Source organism: Limanda limanda, chromosome 17 (genome assembly GCF_963576545.1).
Source record: "Limanda limanda chromosome 17, fLimLim1.1, whole genome shotgun sequence".
In the NCBI taxonomy this organism is placed as follows: domain Eukaryota; kingdom Metazoa; phylum Chordata; class Actinopteri; order Pleuronectiformes; family Pleuronectidae; genus Limanda; species Limanda limanda.
Genome location: NC_083652.1, coordinates 21,919,187 through 21,940,197, shown reverse-complemented (window position 1 = coordinate 21,940,197; position 21,011 = coordinate 21,919,187). Strand labels below are relative to the sequence as shown.

Genomic DNA, 21,011 nt, shown 5'->3' with positions numbered 1-21,011 from the left:
TACAGAAGCGCCAGTTTCCGGTCGGGGCAGTTAGTCCCGCCCCACAGTCTGAGCCATCTTGTATTTAGCAAGAACAAAACCGGAGCGAGGCGCCGCGGCAGCAGCGTGAGGGGAGCCGCAGATCGTCACTCGCGTCCCGGGGAGAGGTTGAACACGAGTCGGTGCAGCGGGACAGCCGGAGCCGAGGAGAAGCTCCGCGGACAAACAGCAGCCACACCCCGCTCCGCCGCTAGCTCCGCCGCTAGCCCACCGCTAGCCCCGAGCTACCACCGCTAAGCTAGCCAATTAGCTGAGGCTAGTGTCCCAGGAACGGTGAAGCGGTGACCGGCGAGTCCACGGCTCGTCTCCCGGCTCGGACGCCGGTAGTCTCCTCCACAGCGGGCTCTGCATTCAGGGGGAGTTCGGCGGGAATGGCCCGGACGTCGTGTTGATCTTCTGCGGACAGGAACCCGGGCTATGCGGCTGGAGGCTCGCTAGCTCGGCTGCTAACAGTTGTTTTTCGGTCCAGAGAGGAACCACAATAAGCCGCGGTGAGTAGCGCTACATTAGCTTAGCTTCCCGGCTAGCTGCAGGAGCTAGCTCACCCAGTTAGCCGCTCCAGAGGGTTTCAAGCTTGGGTCCGGTGCTCCCTGGCGGCCGCTGCTCCTCGGCCGCCCGGTACTCCGGTGCTCCTCGGCCGCCCGATGCTCCGGTGCTCCTCGGTCTGTCCTGCGGGGCCTCCAGCAGCTGATCCGGTCTCTAGAACCTGTGACCCGGGTCGTCTCTGACGTGCTGGTTCCGCTGCACATTAATCACATGGTTCTAAGCGAGCAGACAGATGCATGATGCAGCAGCAAAGCGTCATGAGGACAGACGTGTTGTCAGTGGAGCTCATGAATCTGCAGATCCTCTGATCCACGGAGACAGGGACGTTTTAAATCTCCTCTTGTGTAAAGAGTTCAGTGACAGAACCTTAGAACTGTTCATTCCAGAAGCTGGGATCTGTTCTGTATCTGTGAGCTGTTTGCAGATCTAGTTATCTAGAGCTGCTGATGTCACGTAGGATTGTTTTAACTCACATGACGAGGAACCAGATGTCCTCTTTGTCCTCGGCTGAGAGACACGATGATGTCACAGGATCTGTGTCCAGCAGCAGAAGATCCGGGTTCCTGAGGAGTTCTGTGTCCGCTGGAGGAGGCCACTCGTTCTGCTACAGGCTCCAAACACGCCTGTGCATCTTAAATGTTCTTATTTCCTCCTAAATAACTTTGAAGAAAGTCTGTTTGACCTGAAGACGTCATGAGCATCTGGAGATTCAACATCTTGTCACAGAAGAGCTGTTTGTCCCGATGTCTGTGAGCAGATTATAATATGAGTTAGATGTTTCAGAGTTGATGCTTCCATATGAAGGTTGGACCAGGGGAACTCCTTGATCCCTTTTAATCAGCTATTTATCTATTATTACATAAAGAAATGCCTGAAGTTATTTGTTTTCTGTGAACCATGCAGTCACAGTGTGACTTCACAACAAGCAGCTTCTTTTAGGCTCAACGTTTATGGAGTCCGAGATCAGCCATGTGATCTCCAGATGTCACAACGCACAACCTCAGTTTCCCTTTTCCACTCCGTGTTTCACTGCTCGTTGTCTCGTCTCCAAATGGAACTTGATTGAACTTGTGTGAGTTGGTGTTTTCCACACTTTGGAAGTTGAGGAAACTTGTGTCCAAGCGTTGTTTGCTCAAACTTGTCAGAACAACACAGTTGGAAAAAGATCGACGCAACACAACTCTCTCAAAGCAGAGACCTGCATTCAAAGGTCACGCTTATTTCCATGCCCAAGTTATTGTGAAACTCGTCGTGTAGATTGATGGGAGATATGAAATGGGCCCGTGTCAGATCTGAACCAATCACAACCCAGTTTCCCAGCGAGTGCGTGCGGTGACTCAGAAACCGTTTCTTCCTCATGTGCGGACGCTCGCCTCCGCTGACTCCAGCTGCAGGCGACCACTCGTCTGGTTGAACGCCATCAGGCCACGTTATGTATATATAATGGGAATTGGTTCACTGTGTTGTGAAGAGTGTTTGCTTGGAGGCTGGGAATCTGCCTCTTCGTGTCACTGGTGCTTTTAAAGTGTTGAGCTTTAAAATAATCAAGTGTCTCAGAGCTGCTTTGAGCATGGATCCGAGGGTGAGCTTCATTCATTCACCTTCTCAGAGGCGTGGCTTGGTTCCGTCTCCTCTCAGGTCTTCAGCTGACACTCGGTGGAGCGTCTACGTCCAGCTCGTTATAAAAGGACGTCAGCGCGGCTCAGTGCAGATTACACTCAGTGGGTTGGTGCAGTCGGAGGATTTGAAGCTCAGCGTGCTCCTCTTTGGATTTTCATGGGTTTTATTTACACTGAGGTTTCTAACACGTGACGGACGTGAAACTGGAAGAACACGAAGATCTCAGGATGAAGAAGAGGAGCCGAAGACGTCAACTTGGAAACACGAGGAGATTCCAGATCTTCTGGTGATGAGGGCCGGTGTGGATGAGCTGTAAACAACAACACTGATCTTTCCACAGCAGAGTTTATACGTCATGTCCCGCCTCCTGCTGCTCTACAAGCTCCGCCTCCTGCTGCTCTACAGGCTCCACCCCTCGCCTGGATGCATCTAAATGACTGAACGTGTTAGAGACTTCTGGGCGAACGGTTAATAAAGTGGAAAGCTGTGTCTTGCTGCCTGCTCTTATTTTGAAAGCAGTTTCCTTTACTCATCATTTATTCTGTTTGCAGTCACGTTCCAGCTCCAACAGTTAATAATTGAAATCCATTCATGGTTAAGTGTGGTTTCTGAGAACCAGCTGCCATTTTGTTTCCTCCTCCTCATCGTTCCTCTTTCTGTTTGCCGTTTGCTCTCTGGTTTTCTCAGGTAAACATCCTGTAACGAGTCGTGACTTGTTGGCGGCTGACTGTCCCACATTGATCAACTGGGAGATTGTGGCTGTTGTGTCATTGTCTCACCTCTAGAATCCACAATGTCTCAGAACTGATAGGACAAGAGCAGCAAGTCATCAAGGTCCTGAAAGACGTGGACCAAAGATTTACAGTTTGATGGAATCTCTCCTGATGCTTGTGAGGGGATTTTGCAAATGGGTCAATGAGCAGCAGCATAAGAACTCCATGTTCCAGCGTGTTTAACACATTAATGTGTTTTTCTGCTCGACTGAAGAGATCTGACGCATCACATCCTTCAAAGACAGAACAAGCCTCCAGACCACGTTCCAAATTTAAATAAAAAAGACGAATGTTGTCGTCTTGTGTTGATCCTGAATGTGTCTGCTCATCAGTGCTAACCCCCCCCTCCCACCTGTGTTCCAGGCCCTGGCCATGCCCGCGAGTATACGGGCGGGCAATCTGAAAGACCCCGAGGTGGCGGACCTCTTCTGCAAAGATGATCCGGAGATTCTGTTCGCTGACCTCCGTGAGATCGGCCACGGCAGCTTCGGAGCTGTATATTTTGTGAGTATGATATGAATTCTAAACATATTTCGTTCTGTCTAATTTCAGTGGTTTTCCATCTTCTTTCTTCAGCCGAGCATTGTCTTCATGTCTGTTTTCACGTGGATAGCAGGAAGTGATTCGTTCCCCGGAGGCTGTTCAGGAGACTGGAAACTGGCAGCAGCTGCAGTTACCACTTATTTCTAAAACATTTTTTCAAGCAAACTTCTGCACTGGCTTGGCACTGATTGTTTGCCCTCTTCACAGAGGACCAGTCATTAAAGATGTTACAGAAATGTTGGTGAAGATGTAGGACAGCCTGACAGTTAAAGCTCATGTGAAGCTGCTTCACCAGATGTGATGACAGCTGGCTGCTGTTAGGTGGAGGCGCCATGAGCCTTTCACAGGCTTCAGTTAGTTTGCTTACTGAAATGAAATCTATTATTTAATAGATTACACAATTCAGAAATGACTTGAATTCCAGTTTATATTTTACGGTAGAATGTCTTTATTTTATTGGTCCTCAAAGAGCGACTTTACGCCTTTTGTGTGTCGGTTGATTCATTTGAAAAAGTGCATCATCATACATCATCATTTTGGTTTTAAAAGAAAAACCCGTGTGGATGAAGCTTACGCTGGTGGAAAGTGAGAATATCATCTCACTCCACTTGTTTTTGTAAAAGCATATAGACCCAAAATTAATCAAATCTGTTTCTTTTTGATATGAAACATCCAGATCAGCTTTAATTTACTTCCAGAGGATCTGAGGGTCTGAGGATCTTTAAAAATCCTTTGGAGATGTGCATCATTTAAAATGGTTTAGTCTCAGACAGTCTGTGTGTGAAAGGGGACAAGTGTCCTTAAGTGACCCGAGTGCTTCACTCATCTGATTGTTCCTTTATTAATACTTTCTATTAAAAGCCTGAATGTTCTCATGGTTTAACTCGTCACAATCTACAGTGAGACTCCGTGTGTCTGACTCCAGGTGTTCAGAGCTTTGCACCTTAAGACAGACGCATGTTGTTTTTACCGAGTCTGAGTTCAAACATGTGTCCGAAGACACTGATTTGTGCTTAGCAGCCAACTGAAGAGCAGACTATCTACTTCCTGTTTACATCACGTGACCTGTGTACATACGTGGTCATGTGACGTGTGTCAGCAGAGAATCTCTTTGTCTCAGACATGTTTTCAAACTTCTGTCCTTTCGGTTCGTGGCCTGTGGCAGTTGAGAGATTTTGTGAGCAGCAGATTTTTCTTTTGGTTGTTGAGACAGAACCTGTTTTCACTTGTTATGAATTGTTTCCTCTTGGGCAGCAGAACATGTCACAGCAATACAAACAATAAAACCACTCAAAATACATCACTGTGAAGCACAATCGAGCGTGGACTAGTTGGTCGACCTGAAGGTTTACATGTGCTCAGGCAGTAGTGGATATTACTGACTGTGATCTGCATGTTGGATCTCAGTCAGATCCTTGATTACCTGCGTGAGCTCCTTTCTCTCAGTAACTCGAGAGAGATTAAAGTCTGTGTTTCTCCTCAGGCCCGAGATGTCCGCAACAATGAGGTGGTGGCCATCAAGAAGATGTCGTACAGCGGCAAGCAGACAAACGAGGTGACGATCCAAAGAGAGAACTCACTTTACTCTGCCTCTAAGTACACAGATTAAAAAAAGTCTTATCTGGTTGAGAAAAAAAGTGTTTAGTGGAAACTAACGTGGTGTTGTGTGTTTGTGCAGAAATGGCAGGACATCATTAAAGAGGTGAAGTTCCTGCAGAAACTTCGCCACCCGAACACTATCGAGTATCTGGGATGTTACCTGAAGGAACACACAGCATGGGTGAGCATCCTGTCACGAGCTGTGGAGAAGATGCTCCTGCACACACACACACACACACACACAGTTGAAGACTTGAGCACTGTGCACTTTAGCATCTGATTATTAATCACAACATCAGCCCCAGTGCTCGATGCATCACACGTGGATCTCACATCATGTTGAACTGTCTCTTCCTCAGCTGGTGATGGAGTACTGCCTGGGCTCAGCCTCAGACCTGCTGGAAGGTCAGTTCTACACATTCCAAGGATCCAATCCCGACCTTTGTTGTCTCAGTGAACATGTTTGAATATGACGGAGGTTATTTCAGGTTAAGCAGTGCAGCTGATGAAGCTGCTGTTTGTGTAGTTAGAGTCTGTGGACGGAGCTCAGGTTGCGTTTGTGGGAGGTCATTATCTCCGGCTCTGTGGACGTGCAGTGAACAGTTCAGTGGATTCTGTTTGATTCAGTGGTCCCAGCTGCTAACATCTGTCTCAACACGTCAACACAAACGCTGCAGACGAATGTGCAGCGACAGCATTTATTTAAAAAGCGGATGGTTACGGCCTCTTAAGTGCTGCAGGTTATTTTCCTGCTCGACTGGTTTGTGCATGTTGACTTCATTCACAGTTTAACAATCAGGAAGTGTTTTAACATTTTATCCCATAATGCAAATAAACAACATTTTGAATTTATAGTATGTAAGTTCTGTTCAAGGAAACCACAGCGTTGTTCTCGTGTTGATTGTTGGAGGAAAACGTTAATTTTCATCTGATTTAACTGAAGCAAGAATCAAAATGACTCGACCCTGGAGGCCTGTGATAAATATTATTATTAAAGGTTATTGTCTTTATTGTGTTTGTCAGTTTATTGTCGTCTGTAACTCTTTTTCTTCTTTGCAGTTCACAAAAAGCCGCTTCAAGAAATGGAAATAGCTGCTATTACCCACGGTGCTCTGCAGGGATTAGCATATCTTCACTCTCACAATATGATTCACAGGTAAAATCCTTTCTTCTGTTGTGTCATCGGTGGAGAGGACTGTGATAATGACCGAGTCCTAACGCTGAGCTTCTCTGGCAGGGACGTGAAGGCAGGAAACATCCTGCTGACGGAGCCTGGTCAGGTCAAACTGGGCGACTTCGGTTCTGCCTCCATCGTGGCTCCGGCCAACTCCTTCGTGGGGACTCCCTACTGGTGAGGAGCTCCAACCTGCCGTCTTCCTCATAACACATTTAGTCAATTCAAAAGTAAAGTACACAGGAATTGTCTGCAACATGTCTAAAGACGGTTGTGTTGTCAGCTGATACTGTGCCACACCCTTTCCTCCATCACTGATCTGTGTCCTGGTTGCAGGATGGCTCCGGAGGTGATCTTGGCGATGGATGAGGGTCAGTATGACGGCAAGGTGGACGTCTGGTCGCTGGGCATCACCGCCATCGAGCTGGGTACGTCCTGTGGCTTCTGCAGTGATCCAGCCCTGAAGACACGGGACAGAAGTTTGACTCTGTGTTCTTCTCTTCCACAGCGGAGAGGAAGCCCCCACTCTTCAACATGAATGCTATGAGTGCCTTATATCACATCGCTCAGAACGAGAGCCCCATCCTCATGTCCAACCACTGGTGAGTGGAGAGCTTCACCCTGAGATTAGCAACCTCTGGACAGTTTGGATATTTCAACTTGTTTCCGCACTTGAGCCAGAAAATATTGAAATACCTTAATTAAAACATGTGCTATGTCTCTGATTAAGGGTTTAAACTATAACGTAATTTTTTCGAATATCTTTCCTCTGTGAACCTGAAGCACTTGAATTACTAGCGACTCATTTTCTCAAGCTTCTCTGAGAGTCACTCTACTCAGTGATGATGTAATCTCGTCTCTTCCTGCAGGTCTGATTCCTTCCGCAACTTTGTCGACTCCTGCCTACAGAAGATTCCCCAGGACCGGCCAACCTCGGACGTGCTGCTCAATGTGAGAGCAGCTAGAACCCGGTCGCATCAGATCAGCACAACGCTCAGAGCGGGACTGAGCTGACCTTTATTTTGTTTCTTTCTTTCCATTCTTCCTTCTCTAGCATCGGTTCTTGTGCCGCGAGCGTCCGCTGACCGTGATCATGGACCTGATCGCACGAACCAAGGATGCAGTGCGGGAGCTGGACAACCTGCAGTACCGCAAGATGAAGAAGATCCTGTTCCAGGAGACCCAGCAGAACGGCCCCGTGACCGAGGGAGGGGATGATGAGGAGGTGAGGTTCAGTCTGTCAACGTTTTAATTTACCAAGAAATAATGTCCAGGAACTTTCACACAAGTAAAAGGTTTCTCCAGCTTATTGTGATCCGTGTGTCCACAGCCTCTAGATGATGAAATTGTGACGTCACCTTCGTGTCATGTTAACAAAACATGAGTGGAAAGAAAAATGAACCTTTATGATGGTTAATCAGGTTTGTTTGTGTTTCAGGAGGTGGAGACGTACCTGTTGCGGACGGGCACGGTCAACAGCATGGAGAGCTCCCAGTCAGTTCCCAGTATGTCCATCTCAGCCAGTTCTCAGAGCAGCTCTGTCAACAGCCTGGCCGACGCCTCTGACGACAGCAGCAATGAGATGGCCATGATGCAGGAGGGCGAACACACCGTCACCTCCAACAGCTCCATCATCCACCGGCCCACGGTAAACAGAGACTTCTGCTTCTTCAAGTATTTGGTTCATGTGACGTCCAAGATTTAAATTGCTGACCATCTCCTCCTCCTCCTGCTCCTCCTCCTCCTCCTCCTCCTCCTCCTCAGGGTCAGGATAACATCTATGACGACCCTTACCAGCCCGAGATGGACCAACCCCAGGTTCCCTCATCTGGACGCCGTCGAGCCTACTATCGCAACCGGGACCACTTTGCCACCATCAGAACTGCCTCCTTGGTAAGTTCACTCTCCTCCTCTCAGCCTCCAGCTCGGGGTCATGTGACCTTCGACTTTCAGGTACACTGCAAACATTTCACCTGGGTAGAATCCGGTACAGATGCCTTGAGGATTCTCGTCGTTGTTTTGTGTATTACAGCAGATTTCACATCAGCTTCATAGGTCTCCTGGAGGCCAATTTATATAAACTTTTATTCTCCAATATCAGTGTGGGTTTTTCTTGTCCTTCAGGTGACCCGTCAGATCCAGGAGCACGAGCAGGGCTCTGCGCTGCGAGAACAAATGTCTGGATACAAACGAATGAGGCGGCAGCACCAGAAGCAGCTGATGGGGCTGGAGAACAAGCTGAAGGCGGAGATGGATGAGCACCAGCTGAAGCTGGACAAGGAGCTGGAGAACCAGAGGAACAGCTTCTCCACCGAGGCTGACAAGCTGTCCAAGAAGCACCAGGCCATCCTGGAGAAAGAGGTGATGGAGACAGGTCTTCAGAATGAAGTTTACCTGAAGGAATCATAAAGTCACTCTTCACCTGTGTAGTGAAACAAGGATCAACAATCTGTGCTACAGGACTTTTGATATTTATTTATTTGTCTTGTCAGTCGAGAGATGTTACCATATCAGCATGTGCACTTATAGTTGATAGAAACAAGTCCTTACTCTGCCCGTGTGTCCTGGTGCAGACGAAAGCAGCTCTGGCGGAGGAGAAGAAGTTCCAGCAGCACATTCAGGGTCAGCAGAAGAAAGAACTCACCAGTTTACTGGAGTCACAGAAACGCCAGTATCGCCAACGCAAGGATCAACTGAAAGAGGTACGAGCTCGCACTGAACCCCCAAGTGTCCGAATCAGAGCAGATCAAAACTCTTACTAACACTAACTGTCAGTAACAGTTCCACCTCGTTGTCGCTCTACTTCCTCGACAATCTGCTTCCTGTTTACACCGACCAGTGTACGTAAACAGTCACATGACTCTAGTTATGAAACCACACTATATTGTCGTCTGGATGGAGGATGAACAAGTGAAGATGGAGTCGATCTCTCCACGTTTGGTTTCCAGCTTTTATTTCGTTTCACTCCTTTTGGTTTTCTGCATTAAACAGGAGCTGAGCGAGAACCAGTCGACGCCGAAGCGTGAGAAGCAGGAGTGGCTGATCCGACAGAAGGAGTGTCTGCAGCAGATGCAGGCGGAGGAGGAGGCCAGTCTGCTCCGGAGGCAGCGGCAGTACTACGAGCTGCAGTGCCGTCAGTACAAGAGGAAGATGTTGCTGGCTCGACACAACCTGGAGCAGGACCTGCTGCGAGAGGTGGGAGGAGCTTCTGGAGTCAGACCTGCTTTACTTTGCTTATGAGCCGTCAGTTTCCTCTGTCACCCAGAGCAGTGGGTTGAGTTCTACGACATCTTAGTGTGAATGAACTAGCAACTTTAAGCTGAATGGTTGCTTTTCATTTTATCAACTAAATTAAATTATATTTTTGGAAAGGATTCCCACCAATAGGAAAGTGTCTCAGCCTTTAAACACCACAGAGCTGTGATATTATATCTTATGAATCTTATGAGCTAAGTTAGTCAGGTGTTCTATAGAAAATACATTGTATACACACCTTAGTCTGATTTAACAAAAAAATTATATTTCTGATTCTATATCTGTAGAAACAAAAGCAGTTTTTAATTTTAGACCTTGGCTTTAAACTGTCAAATTTTTAATTGGTTTGTTTATTTCAAATTGTCTTCGTCCTCCAGGACCTGAACAAGAAGCAGACTCAGAAAGATCTGGAGTGCGCCATGTTGCTGCGACACCACGAGTCCACGCAGGAGCTGGAGTTCAGGCAGCTGAGCTCCGTGCAGCGCACCCGGGCCGAGCTGATCCGAACGCAGCACCAGACCGAGCTGACCAACCAGATGGAGTACAACAACCGGCGTGAGCAAGAACTTCGCCAGAAACACACGGTGGAAGTCCGGCAGCAGCCCAAGAGCCTCAAGGTACGACCTGACACAGCTGGGAAGAATCAGATTTCTGATGTTTTAATTTTCAAATAATTTCTACACATCCTGAAATGATTTGACCTGCAGTTAAATTCTCATCAAATCAGTAACGGGTCACAAATTTTAGTTTTAGCACAAAATCCAGATAAGTCAAATGACCTTGTGTGTTTGAACTCCTGGTTCCAGACCAAAGAGATGCAGATCAAGCGTCAGTTCCAGGAGACGTGTAAGATCCAGACCCGTCAGTACAAAGCTCTGAGGAACCACCTGCTGGAGAGCACTCCCAAGTCCGACCACAAGGCCGTCCTCAAACGCCTCAAAGAGGAGCAGACGCGTAAGCTGGCCATCCTGGCCGAGCAGTACGACCACTCCATCAACGACATGCTGTCCACACAGGCTGTGAGTAAGGCAAGGAAACCCGAGCACCTCCTACACCTGAACCTTTCACACCACTGATCAGTGAGTCAATGAGTCCAGGGAATTGTTATTATTACCTTCTTCTACATCAGTCTTGAAGAGGAAATAGAGATAATGCTTCAGGAGTGATTCCGTACAGAGACGTGTTGTCCTGCAGCTCATCGTGCTCTACTGATACCGAGGCTTGTCCCCGTCTGTCCCCACAGCTGCGCCTGGACGAGACCCAGATGGGGGAGTACCAGGTGCTGCGGATGCAGCTGCAGCAGGAGCTGGAGCTGCTCAACGCCTACCAGAGCAAGATCAAGATCCACACGGACACGCAGCACGAGCGGGAGGTGAAGGACCTGGAGCAGAGGGTGTCCATCCGCCGGGCGCTGCTGGAGCAACGGGTACAAACTCACAGCAGACACCTCACTAACGTCTCAGGGTTTCAAAGTCCTCTGCTGGAACTCTGCGTCCACACTGAAGTGTCCACTGCAGGAGCTCAGGGACGGAGAACATGAACACAGAAGATCCTTTGTCTCCAGCTTCTGTGTCGATTCAAACAAGCTCCAGATAGTTCGGACAGAAAAGAATCGTGACCCATCGTCTCCTCGGACTAAAAACTCACGACCTTTTACACTTTCTGTCTGATTCTTCAACTGGGTTCGAGCAGATGAATTTTACTTATCTGAAGTGTGGAAGATATTTAATTATTTTAAGAGCAACAGTGAAAAAGTTCATTAGAGTAAAAACTGAAAAGTGAGTCCGAGTGAGTTTGAAAAAAAGTATCAGGAGAAAATTGAATCCTTGAAAAACGAAAGTGAAGAATTACGATAAAGTTTAGTTTGAATGTGTTTGATTATTTGATGGCTTCTGTAGAAAATCTGATGTTGTGAAATGTGTCTGTCAGATCGAGGAGGAGATGCTGTCGCTGCAGAACGAGCGGTCGGAGCGGATCCGCACGCTGCTGGAGCGCCAGGCGCACGAGATCGAAGCCTTCGACTCGGAGAGCATGCGGCTCGGCTTCAGCAACATGGCGCTGACCGGCATCCCGGCCGAGGCCTTCAACCAGGGCTACCCGACCCCCAGCCCGTCCTCGGGCTCCAGCGGCTGGCCGTCGCGGCCCGTCCCGCGCTCGGGGGGGCAGTGGAGCCACAGCGTGCAGAACTCGGTGGCGACTCCGTCCTGGCGCAGTCAGAACCACGGAGGAGGTGGAGGAGGAGGGGGAGGAGGAGGGGGAGGGTTCAGCCGGGCCGAGTCCATCACCTCCTCCCACGGCATCGGCAGGGACAGCGAGATGAACAAGGGCGGCAGAGGCCACGCCTCCTCCTCCTCCCACCACCACCACCACCACCACCAGCAGCAGCACCATCACCAGCACCACCAGCAGCAGCAGCAGCAGCAGCAGCAGCACTACCTCCCCCAGCACTACCAGCACCACCAGAGCACGCCGCAGCTCTACCGCGACAGCCACGAGCGAGACCCCCGGGAGCGGGAGCGTGCCCGGGAGTGGGTGGGAGGGGGGGGCCACTACTCCCATCACCCCCAGGGCCACCACCACCACCACCACCACCTCTCCACCCACGCCTCCTCCCAGTCCCTGGCGCTTCTTCCACCACCGCCGCCGCCTCCGCCCATCTCCCTCTCCTCTTCCTCCCCCCCCTCCTCGGCCTCCTCCTCCTCCTCCTCGTCACAGGGATGCTACGCAGGGGGGGGTGGCCTGAGCGTCAGGGGCCCCAACCTGATGGCCCTGAGGAACAGCCCCCAGCCCCTGAGGAGGACGGCCTCGGGGGGGCCGGGGAGCGGCGGCGGGAGCGACGGTGGGCTCAGCCGCAGCACGTCCGTCACCTCCCACATCTCTAACGGCTCCTCCCACCTCTCGTACTCATGAAACCTCACGGGTCACATGACGACGGGTCGAGCAGCAGCAGCGAGTCCAGAGGAGAGAGAGAGAACGATTTTTAAAGTCTACGTTTTCAGATCTCCTCTCTTGGAGTGGAAAAGAGAGAGAGGAAGCTTTTATCAAAACAGAAACAAGTATTAACCCCAATCCCCCCCCACCCCCCTCCCCCCACCCATAGTGATGGCGATGAAACAAAAACAGTCCAAAAAAAAGTGGCCAAACACGTCAACATGTGAATCCCGAGAAGAAAAGAGTTCAGGAAGTGAAGCTGTAGCTCAGTCGTGACTCAGCAGTGAGAGGTTGGAGGACGTCCCACAGCTCCCAGTCCGTCGGCTGCTCCCAGTCGGAGCAGCTGGATGTTCAGGTCACATGTTGTTTTTTAATCAGTTCTTTTGTGGAGCTTCCACTTTGTCTGCCGGTGCTTTAGAAACCACTGTAACTATGTAAATACCAGTCGATTGTAAACCTGGTTTCTCCGCGTTTCATTCGTTCAGATGAGATGTTACAAAAACACACTGCCATCTTTTTGTTAGGAAACTCGACCACTGCCCTTTGACCTCCTTAAAGGAACCTCCCACATTTTGGGTCATGAGCTCGAGAGCTGACTTTTATGAATTAAGATTTTTATGAATCAGTTATTAGTATTATTTTTTTTTTTTGCAGAAACACTGGAAGCAGGAAACTTCCAAGTCTTTACAACATCTTCAAAACCGTCATATGTTCACGTTTCACCGACGTCTCATGAGAACAGAAACAGAACACGGAGGAAAAAGTCACAAAGAAAGTGGAAACCAGCCGTGTTTATTCCAGGTCTTACGGTACCAGTGCTTTGTAACTTTTCAGTGCTCCTGTACCGTAAAACCTCAAATAAACAAGCATCACATTTTCTAGGACCGTATCCATTATCGATATCTGTTTTTTCAGATACCGAGATATATATATATATATATATATATATATATATATATATATATATATATATATATATATATATATATATATATATATATCTTATGAGCTAAATTAGTCAGGTGTTCTATAGAAAATACATTGTATACACACTTTAGTCTGATTTAACAAAAAAAATTATATTTCTAATTCTATATCTGTAGAAACCAAAGCAGTTTTTAATTTTAGACCTTGACTTTAAACTGTCAAATTTTAATTGGTTAGTTTATTTCAAATTGTCTTCGTCCTCCAGGACCTGAACAAGAAGCAAACTCAGAAAGATCTGGAGTGCGCCATGTTGCTGCGACACCACGAGTCCACGCAGGAGCTATATTTTTTGTATATATAATATATATACAAAAAATGATTTGGTGATACTTAGATGTGGTTATCAAACCCTTATCACAAAGACATGTCATTGAGGTTTAATATTTTACAGGTTAAACAAGCTAAAAGAAAACAAGAACATTTTGAAGCTGTTGTAAAAAGATTTTATCTTTTTAGTATTTCCTCTTTTTTTTGAGCTGCAGTAAATTAACTTGATGAGACGATGACATCATCTCCTCATCTCACCGCAAACATGAGAATCTCCAAAATGTGGGAGTGTTCCTTTCAGGAGATGCTGCCAGAAGTGTGAATGTGTGTGAGTATGGATGTGAGTGAGTGTGTGTGTGTGTGTGTGTGTGTTTGCCCAATACTGACAGCTTCACTCGCCCCCCCACCCCACCCAAAGTTTCTCTGCATCTGTAGATAAAATGATAAAATGTACATGTGCTTAAACAGATTAGTACAACTCGGTGCATGGAGCCTGTACAGACGCATTTGTATGAATAACATGCACACTACCTATTTATATAAATGCATATAAATGTCAGATACCTGTGTAAATGTGGCCGCAGGTATCCTGAAGATTGTTCACTGTCAAACACGTACTTATATCATTGTACATAGAAGCACTAACTTCTTCTGAGACCGTGTTTGAGTAATACTGACCATTACTTTGTCACGTGACTCCTACAGATTTGTCCTAGTTCAGACGAATAGATGCTGTCATGATTATTTCTTCTACTGCAGGTGGAATATTTATGTTACGCTTATTTCTAAGTTTTTAAAATGTTATTGCCATTTTTGACCACTAGGTGGGGAATAAGCGCAATGTTACTGTGATAGAGCTATAAATATAAAAATCCTAGTGTTTTTAAGGAGGACAAAAGGACTACGTTTCCCAGCATTCCTGTGGAGGTCTCAGGGGGGAGTTCTGGGCTTTGATCTTTATTTTTGTTTCTTTGAGCCAGTATTAAAACATCGAGCGTCACAGTCGAGCTGAATTACCGACAAATATCCAGATTCTTTTACTAAGTTTGGTGCCATATTTTTATTCTTTTTATTTTTTATTGTATGTGACATTTTGCTCTTTACTGTGCGAAACGTTACGTACGCTGCAAAACATGGAGCCCGAGAAGTGTTCGGTATTAGATACATGAAAAAAAAGAAGAAAATGATGACATTTAAAAAAACTCAATAAATTACAGAACAAAAACAAAGACTTTGTTTTATTGACTCATTTATTTATTGATGATTCCCGTAAGGTAAGAGTTTTGTTTTGTCGACGATCATTTTCATTATATTGATATTGAAAAAAAGATAACGGTTTCCTAACGTAATCTAATACTTTATTTTGTGTCAAACTTAATGATATTCAATTTATATAATTTAGTTTTAAATGAGTAAAAACTTAAAATCTTCACATTTGAGGAAAGTTAAACTAAATCCACCTGAATTGATTTATTTGTTTTCTGATCACGAGTTATCGCTGCTGTGATTTCATGTTTAGTTTTAAAGGAAAAAACATTGCTTAGCGTAGCACATTAACTTGAACTAAGTCAAAGCTCAGCAGAGAACATGAAAAGAACATTCAGTGTTGTGTGCCAGTAAGTCGATTCTTTCTTTTTGTAAGTGAACTCATCTCCTTTTCTCTCTTTTTTTTTTGGGGGGGGGGGGGGGGGGGGGTCTTATTAAAGGGATTGGGGGCTGAGTCACGTCGAGTCTGTCATGGAGCAGCTGAACGGAAACGCTGATAATCAGTCGATTAGACACCGACACTTTCCTGAGACAGTGAACGCATCATCTTTGGGATTTAGACTCAAACAAAAATTCATTAAAAATAAGTTAACATAATAATTTCTATCCTGGAATTTCCTAACCGTCGATTATAAATAGAAATAATTTCTACACGTATTAATAACGGAAATATTTGTTTGTTGTTAGATTCGATTTAATTTGCAAATTCTTTTTTGAATTTAATTTAATCATTTATTAGGAAGCAACTTTACTAGTGCGTATTTTATTATGTAATATTTTTTTATTTGTAATTTGCCCAACAGTTAATGACTTAAAAACGAAAACAGCAAAAACAAATAATAAATTATTCATTCTTGTGGAAACATGCACCGGAAGTCGTGCTCTAATCTCCGCGGCTCGACAGACGGAAGTTGTCATCGACCGAGAATCAGAACCAGGGGACGTTTCTCGGTTTCTCCCGGAAACCAGCGAGTCGAGGCGGGTAACGAGTCCGAACACTGTCCGAGGGTCGAGTCCCAGCTTCCGGAGCCGCAGACATGACGCAGGAGAATATCTTCCTCTTCGTCCCCAATTTAATCGGTGAGTTTCACGCCTTGTTAGCTTAGCTTTAGCATCGCACGGCAGATGTGACGGAAGTGTCAAACATGGAGGAGGAGGAGCCACTGTCTCTAAATCTGGTTAAACCTCGAGGAGTAAAGAATGAAATGAACAAGTGACGTCATTGTGTTTATTTATTTTATTGTGAATCATTGGAAACGTTTAATAAAATATGTTTTAAACACGAAAGACACTAACAGGTCATTGCTTTTATGATCTGTAGACGAAGAAGTTGTTGAATGTGAGACTTGTTCTCTAACTCGTCCTCTTCCTGTCTCCTGTGTGGTATCCTGTGTGTTGTCTCATGTGTTGTCTCTTGTGTGTTGTCTCATGTGTTGTCTCTTGTGTTGTCCCATGTGTTCTCACCTGTGTGTCTCGTGTGTTGTTGTCTCCTGTGTTGTCTCCTGCGTGTCTCATGTGTTGTTGTCCCCTGTTTGTTCTCTTGTGTTGTCTCCTGTACGGTCCTCTGTGTTGTCTCCTGTGTTGTCTCATGTGTTGTCCCCTGTGTTGTCTCGTGTGTTGTCTTGGTGTTGTCTCATGTGTTGTCTCCTGTTTTGTCTCTTTTGTTGTCTCCTGTGTTGTCTCCTGTACGGTCTCATGTGTGTTGTCCCCTGTGTTGTCTCATGTGTGTTATCCCCTGTGTGTTGTCCCCTGGTCCCTGCAGGCTATGCCCGTGTGGTGCTGGCGTTCCTGTCCTTCTTCCTGATGCCCATCAGTCCGTGGCCGGCGGTCTCCTGTTACCTGCTCAGCGCTCTGCTCGATGCCTTCGATGGCCACGCTGCTCGGGCTTTCAATCAGTGTAAGTGTGTGTGTCTGTGTGTGTAAGTGTGTGTGTGTGAGGGTGTGTGTGTGTGTGTGAGTGTGACATAAAAACACAAAACACTTCAAAAGTTATTTATTTAGTTTTCTACAAAATGACAATTTGATAAAAACCCATTTTCAGCCACAAAGTTTGGAGCCATGCTGGACATGTTGACGGACCGCTGTGCCACCATGTGTCTCCTGGTCAACCTGTCCCTGCTCTACCCGTCCTACACCTTCCTGTTCCAGGTCAGCATGTGTCTGGACATCTCCAGCCACTGGCTGCACCTGCACAGGTGGGTCCCCACCGCGGCTGCATGAGACCACCACCACAGAGGAGGGCGGGTTCCATCTGTGGGTTAGGGTTAGTCTGTTGGTTGGTTAGTTAGTTGGATAGTTGGTTGGTTGGTTGGTTGGTTAGTTGGTTGGTGGGTTAGTTATTTAGTTAGTTGGTTGGTTAGTTAGTTGGTTGGTTAGTGGGTTAGTTAGTTGGTTGGTTAGTGGGTTAGTTAGTTGGTTGGTTAGTTGGTTGGTGGGTTAGTTATTTAGTTAGTTGGTTGGTTAGTGGGTTAGTTAGTTGGTTGGTTAGTGGGTTAGTTAGTTGGTTGGTTAGTGGGCTATTTAGTTGGTTGGTTAGTGGGTTAGTTAGTTGGTTAGTGAGTTAGTTGGTTGGTTGGTTGGTGGGTTAGTTAGTTGGTTAATTGGTTAATTGGTTGGTTAGAAGGTTGTTAGTTAGTTAGTTGGTTGGTTAGATGGTTGGTTAGTTAGTTGGTTGGTTAGTGGGTTAGTTAGTTAGTTGGTTGGTTGGTTAGTGGGTTAGTTAGTTGGTTGGTTAGTGGGCTAGTTAGTTATTTAGTTGGTTGGTTAGTTAGTTGGTTAGTGAGTTAGTTGGTTGGTGGGTTAGTTGGTTAATTGGTTGGTTAGAAGGTTGTTAGTTAGTTAGTTGGTTGGTTAGATGGTTAGTTAGTTAGTTGGTTGGTTAGTGGGTTAGTTAGTTAGTTGGTTGGTTAGTTGGTTAATGAGTTAGTTAGTGGGTTAGTTAGTTGGTGGATTAGTTAGTTGGTTGATTAGTTAGTTGGTTGGTTAGAAGGTTGTTAGTTGGTTAGTTAGTTGGTTAATTGGTTGGTTAGATGGTTGGTTAGTTGGTTGGTTAGTTAGTTAGTTAGTTAGTTAGTTAGTCTGTCACCTCAATCTCCAGTTCATATTACCAGTCGACCTGGTGGAGGAATGATCGGATGTTCTTCATCATTTTTCTTTGATTTCTTAGAAAATAATTCATGGATCTTGACTCAAAGAATCAGATGTTTGATGTAAATACAAATCCTGATCTAGTGAATATAAGATATAAGACAGTGGGTGGAGGACTGAGCTCTACGTTAGTTCACTAATGTCGTAGAAACCTGCGCTGTATGAAGCACGTGACCCTGCTCTGGTCACATGACAGGTTAATGACAGGAAGTGATTAATAAGAGAAGGAGAACAACCAGAGGGAATAGATTCACGTGTCTCTGTCTCCAGAGCGGAGCCGCAGCTTCATCGTGTCCCACAACAAAGTGTCTCTGACGTCCCCTCTGCTGCCTCTTCATCATGTTCTGTCTTCACCCTCTCCTCTTCCTCAGCTCGACAATAAAGGGATCCACCAGCCACAAGACCATCGACCTCTCGGGGAACGCCCTCCTGCGGCTCTACTACACCTCCAAGGTCAGATCTCTGTGGCTCACACAGGAAGCTGAAGCTGATCTGAACTGATCCACTCACTGACAGGTTTGTGTCTCCTGCAGCCGGTGCTGTTCGTGATGTGCCTCGGGAACGAGCTCTTCTTCTGCCTGCTCTACATCCTCCATCACATCTCAGAACCTGCTGGTAAGATCTTCCTCTTCCTCACGTCCACCTGCTCTGAGGAGCACGTACAGGCAGGATTATAGATTATAGTTATTAATCAAGTCTCTTTACACAGAATAAGACAGTTGATATTTAGAGAGACAGTTGTAATAAGTGCTCTCTTGATGTGTGTTTCCTGTGGCAGCGTGGCTCTACTGGCTGCAGGGACTGTGTGGGACCATCTGCCTGCTCAAGTCCGGCATCAGCCTGCTGCACCTCATCACCGCCTCCCAGAACATGGCCGCCCTGGACGCCGCCGAGCGAGCGGCGAGCACGAAGCAGCAGTGAGCGAGAGCTCAGCAGCACGTCCACGGTTTAATGTATTACTGTTATTGTTATTGTTATTGAATTGAAAGGGGAACAGGAGACTCGTGCACTGTTGATGTGAAACACTTGAAAAGTTCATCAGACGATCATCAGAGAGATTTTATCTTTATAACCAAATATTACTACATGAGATATTCCAGATCCAGGCAGGAGAGAGGCCGATGGATTTTATTTGATTATTTGACTTTCTACAGACAAACAAGAATCAGGCTCCGCCCACCAGGGATGAACACAAGCACTTCCTGTCAGTTACAGTTCCACCTCGTTGTCGCTGTAGACAATCTACTTCCTGTTTACACCACATGACCCGTGGACGTGTGTTTTTAGTGTTAAAACTAAAGCATGTTAGTGTGGGCGGAGCCTGTCAGTGCTTTCTGCTCTGATTGTTCATTGTGCCGCAGCTCACTCAGATTCCCTCATATTCATAATCAGACGCTGACATTTACTACTTTCTAATCTGCTTTAATATTCTGAGTGCATCGTTCAATCATGTTTTACAGATCCGTTAAAAACGCTCTTGCTGACGCTGTCTCACTCGGACATCAAACCAAAATAAAAGCTCTTTGTTTCCCAGGAAGTGTGTTGGTGCTTTCCTCTGGTGATCGGTGATCGGTGGTGAATCAGTGATGATTGTTGCATTTAGTTCACTTTGTGCTTTATTGTTTCTCATTTCTCATTTATTGTTCTTGCCTCGTGGTAGAAGCAGTGTTTTCTCTTTCCAGTGGATTTATGCTCTGAGAGTTATGCAGGTCATAAGTTTCACCTCGCGTGACGAGTGTTTAAACTTTCTGCTGCTGATGTGTTTCAATCCTCAATGTGTTGAGTTCTAAATATTTGCCTCTTGTTTTTAATGAAACTTCTAGAATCTGTTATTCTAAGATACAACTTTACATTAACTTCAAAGCTTATGATTCAAGATTCAGGAGTTTATTGTCATGTACACAACGATTACATAAAGCAGTCGCTTGCAATGAAGTGCTTGGGTCACAGGCTCTCTGATGTTATACTTAAAATATCTTAGTTGTAGTAATACAAGTATTTGATGTATATTTACTTTGAAGTGCAGGTGGTTTGAATTCACTGTAAAAGCAGCTACAAAATAAACACCATGAAAACCAGCTCCTTGTTTTGTTTACTTGTAAAAGTTTCTTTAGCGAGAAATAACTGCTTGTCGTCATGGAAACGTGATTGGTGAATCCGATTGGATGTTAAATGTGGTGTTTTCTGGACGGGGTTTGGTGCGGGTGGAGGTTTTGGGTGGAGATGGATGTTAGGGTGGAGGTGGATGTTAGGGTGGAGGTGGATGGGGTCGGGTGGAGTTAAGGGTGGAGGTGGATGGGGTCGGGTGGAGTTTAGGGTGGAGGTGGATGGGGTTTGCTGCGGGTGGAGGTGAATCGGGGGATTGAGCTGGTGTTTTCTGGTGAGGGTGGAGGTGGATGAAGTCTGGTGGAGTTTAGGGTGGAAGTGGATGGGGTCTGGTGCGCGTGGAGGTGGATGGGGTCGGGTAGAGTTTAGGGTGAAAGTGGACGGGGTTTGGTGAGGGTGGAGGTGGAGGTTAGGGTGGAGGTGGATGGGGTCGGGTGGAGTTTAGGGTGGAGGTGGATGGGGTTTGCTGTGGGTGGAGGTGAATGGGGGGATTGAGGTGGTGTTTTCTGGTGAGGGTGGAGGTGGATGAAGTCTGGTGGAGTTTAGGGTGGAAATGGATGGGGTCTGGTGCGGGTGGAGGTGGATGGGGTCGGGTGGAGTTTAGGGTGAAAGTGGACGGGGTCTGGTGAGGGTGGAGGTGGAGGTTAGGGTGGAGGTGGATGGGGTTTGCTGCGGGTGGAGGTGAATGGGGGGATGGAGGTGGTGTTTTCTGGTGAGGGTGGAGGTGGATGAAGTCTGGTGGAGGTGAGGGTGATAGA

The 21,011-nt window shown here is 46.6% G+C and overlaps 2 protein-coding genes across 3 annotated transcripts; both read left to right on the top strand.

Annotated features, from left to right (window-relative positions):
* Window positions 1–58: 58 nt before the first annotated feature.
* On the top strand, window positions 59–12,600 carry LOC133022844 (serine/threonine-protein kinase TAO2-like). 2 transcript variants are annotated; one of them, XM_061089750.1, is made up of 20 exons: window positions 59–530; window positions 3,342–3,482; window positions 5,005–5,076; window positions 5,200–5,301; window positions 5,480–5,525; window positions 6,180–6,276; window positions 6,358–6,471; window positions 6,631–6,722; window positions 6,803–6,896; window positions 7,164–7,245; window positions 7,349–7,519; window positions 7,733–7,942; window positions 8,059–8,187; window positions 8,419–8,655; window positions 8,868–8,996; window positions 9,286–9,489; window positions 9,927–10,166; window positions 10,356–10,568; window positions 10,793–10,975; window positions 11,479–12,600. In XM_061089750.1, the coding sequence occupies exons 2-20, from the start codon at window positions 3,351–3,353 to the stop codon at window positions 12,457–12,459; spliced, it is 3,528 nt and encodes a 1,175-aa protein (XP_060945733.1). In that variant the 5' UTR covers window positions 59–530; window positions 3,342–3,350; the 3' UTR covers window positions 12,460–12,600. The 2 variants fall into 2 exon arrangements, with proteins under 2 accessions (XP_060945733.1, XP_060945732.1); XM_061089749.1 differs by having other exon boundaries at window positions 10,356–10,577.
* Window positions 12,601–15,918: 3,318 nt separating this feature from the next.
* Window positions 15,919–20,225, top strand: cdipt (CDP-diacylglycerol--inositol 3-phosphatidyltransferase (phosphatidylinositol synthase)). Its single transcript, XM_061089659.1, has 6 exons — window positions 15,919–16,080; window positions 16,763–16,897; window positions 17,042–17,195; window positions 18,519–18,600; window positions 18,681–18,762; window positions 18,926–20,225. Exons 1-6 carry the CDS (start codon window positions 16,038–16,040, stop codon window positions 19,066–19,068), a joined length of 639 nt encoding a protein of 212 aa, XP_060945642.1. The 5' UTR covers window positions 15,919–16,037; the 3' UTR covers window positions 19,069–20,225.
* Window positions 20,226–21,011: the final 786 nt, after the last annotated feature.

What these genes read in the sequence shown, in the direction of transcription:
- cdipt (XM_061089659.1), top strand. Translation starts at nt 16,038, where the DNA reads ATGACGCAGGAGAATATCTTCCTCTTCGTCCCCAATTTAATCG. An exon ending in CTTCGTCCCCAATTTAATCG is followed by an intron (nt 16,081 to 16,762) that starts GTGAGTTTCACG and finishes TGGTCCCTGCAG; the next exon opens with GCTATGCCCGTGTGGTGCTG. An exon ending in GGCTCTACTACACCTCCAAG is followed by an intron (nt 18,601 to 18,680) that starts GTCAGATCTCTG and finishes TGTCTCCTGCAG; the next exon opens with CCGGTGCTGTTCGTGATGTG.
- LOC133022844 (XM_061089749.1), top strand. Translation starts at nt 3,351, where the DNA reads ATGCCCGCGAGTATACGGGCGGGCAATCTGAAAGACCCCGAGGTGGCG. An exon ending in CATCACCGCCATCGAGCTGG is followed by an intron (nt 6,723 to 6,802) that starts GTACGTCCTGTG and finishes TCTCTTCCACAG; the next exon opens with CGGAGAGGAAGCCCCCACTC. An exon ending in CCATCATCCACCGGCCCACG is followed by an intron (nt 7,943 to 8,058) that starts GTAAACAGAGAC and finishes CCTCCTCCTCAG; the next exon opens with GGTCAGGATAACATCTATGA.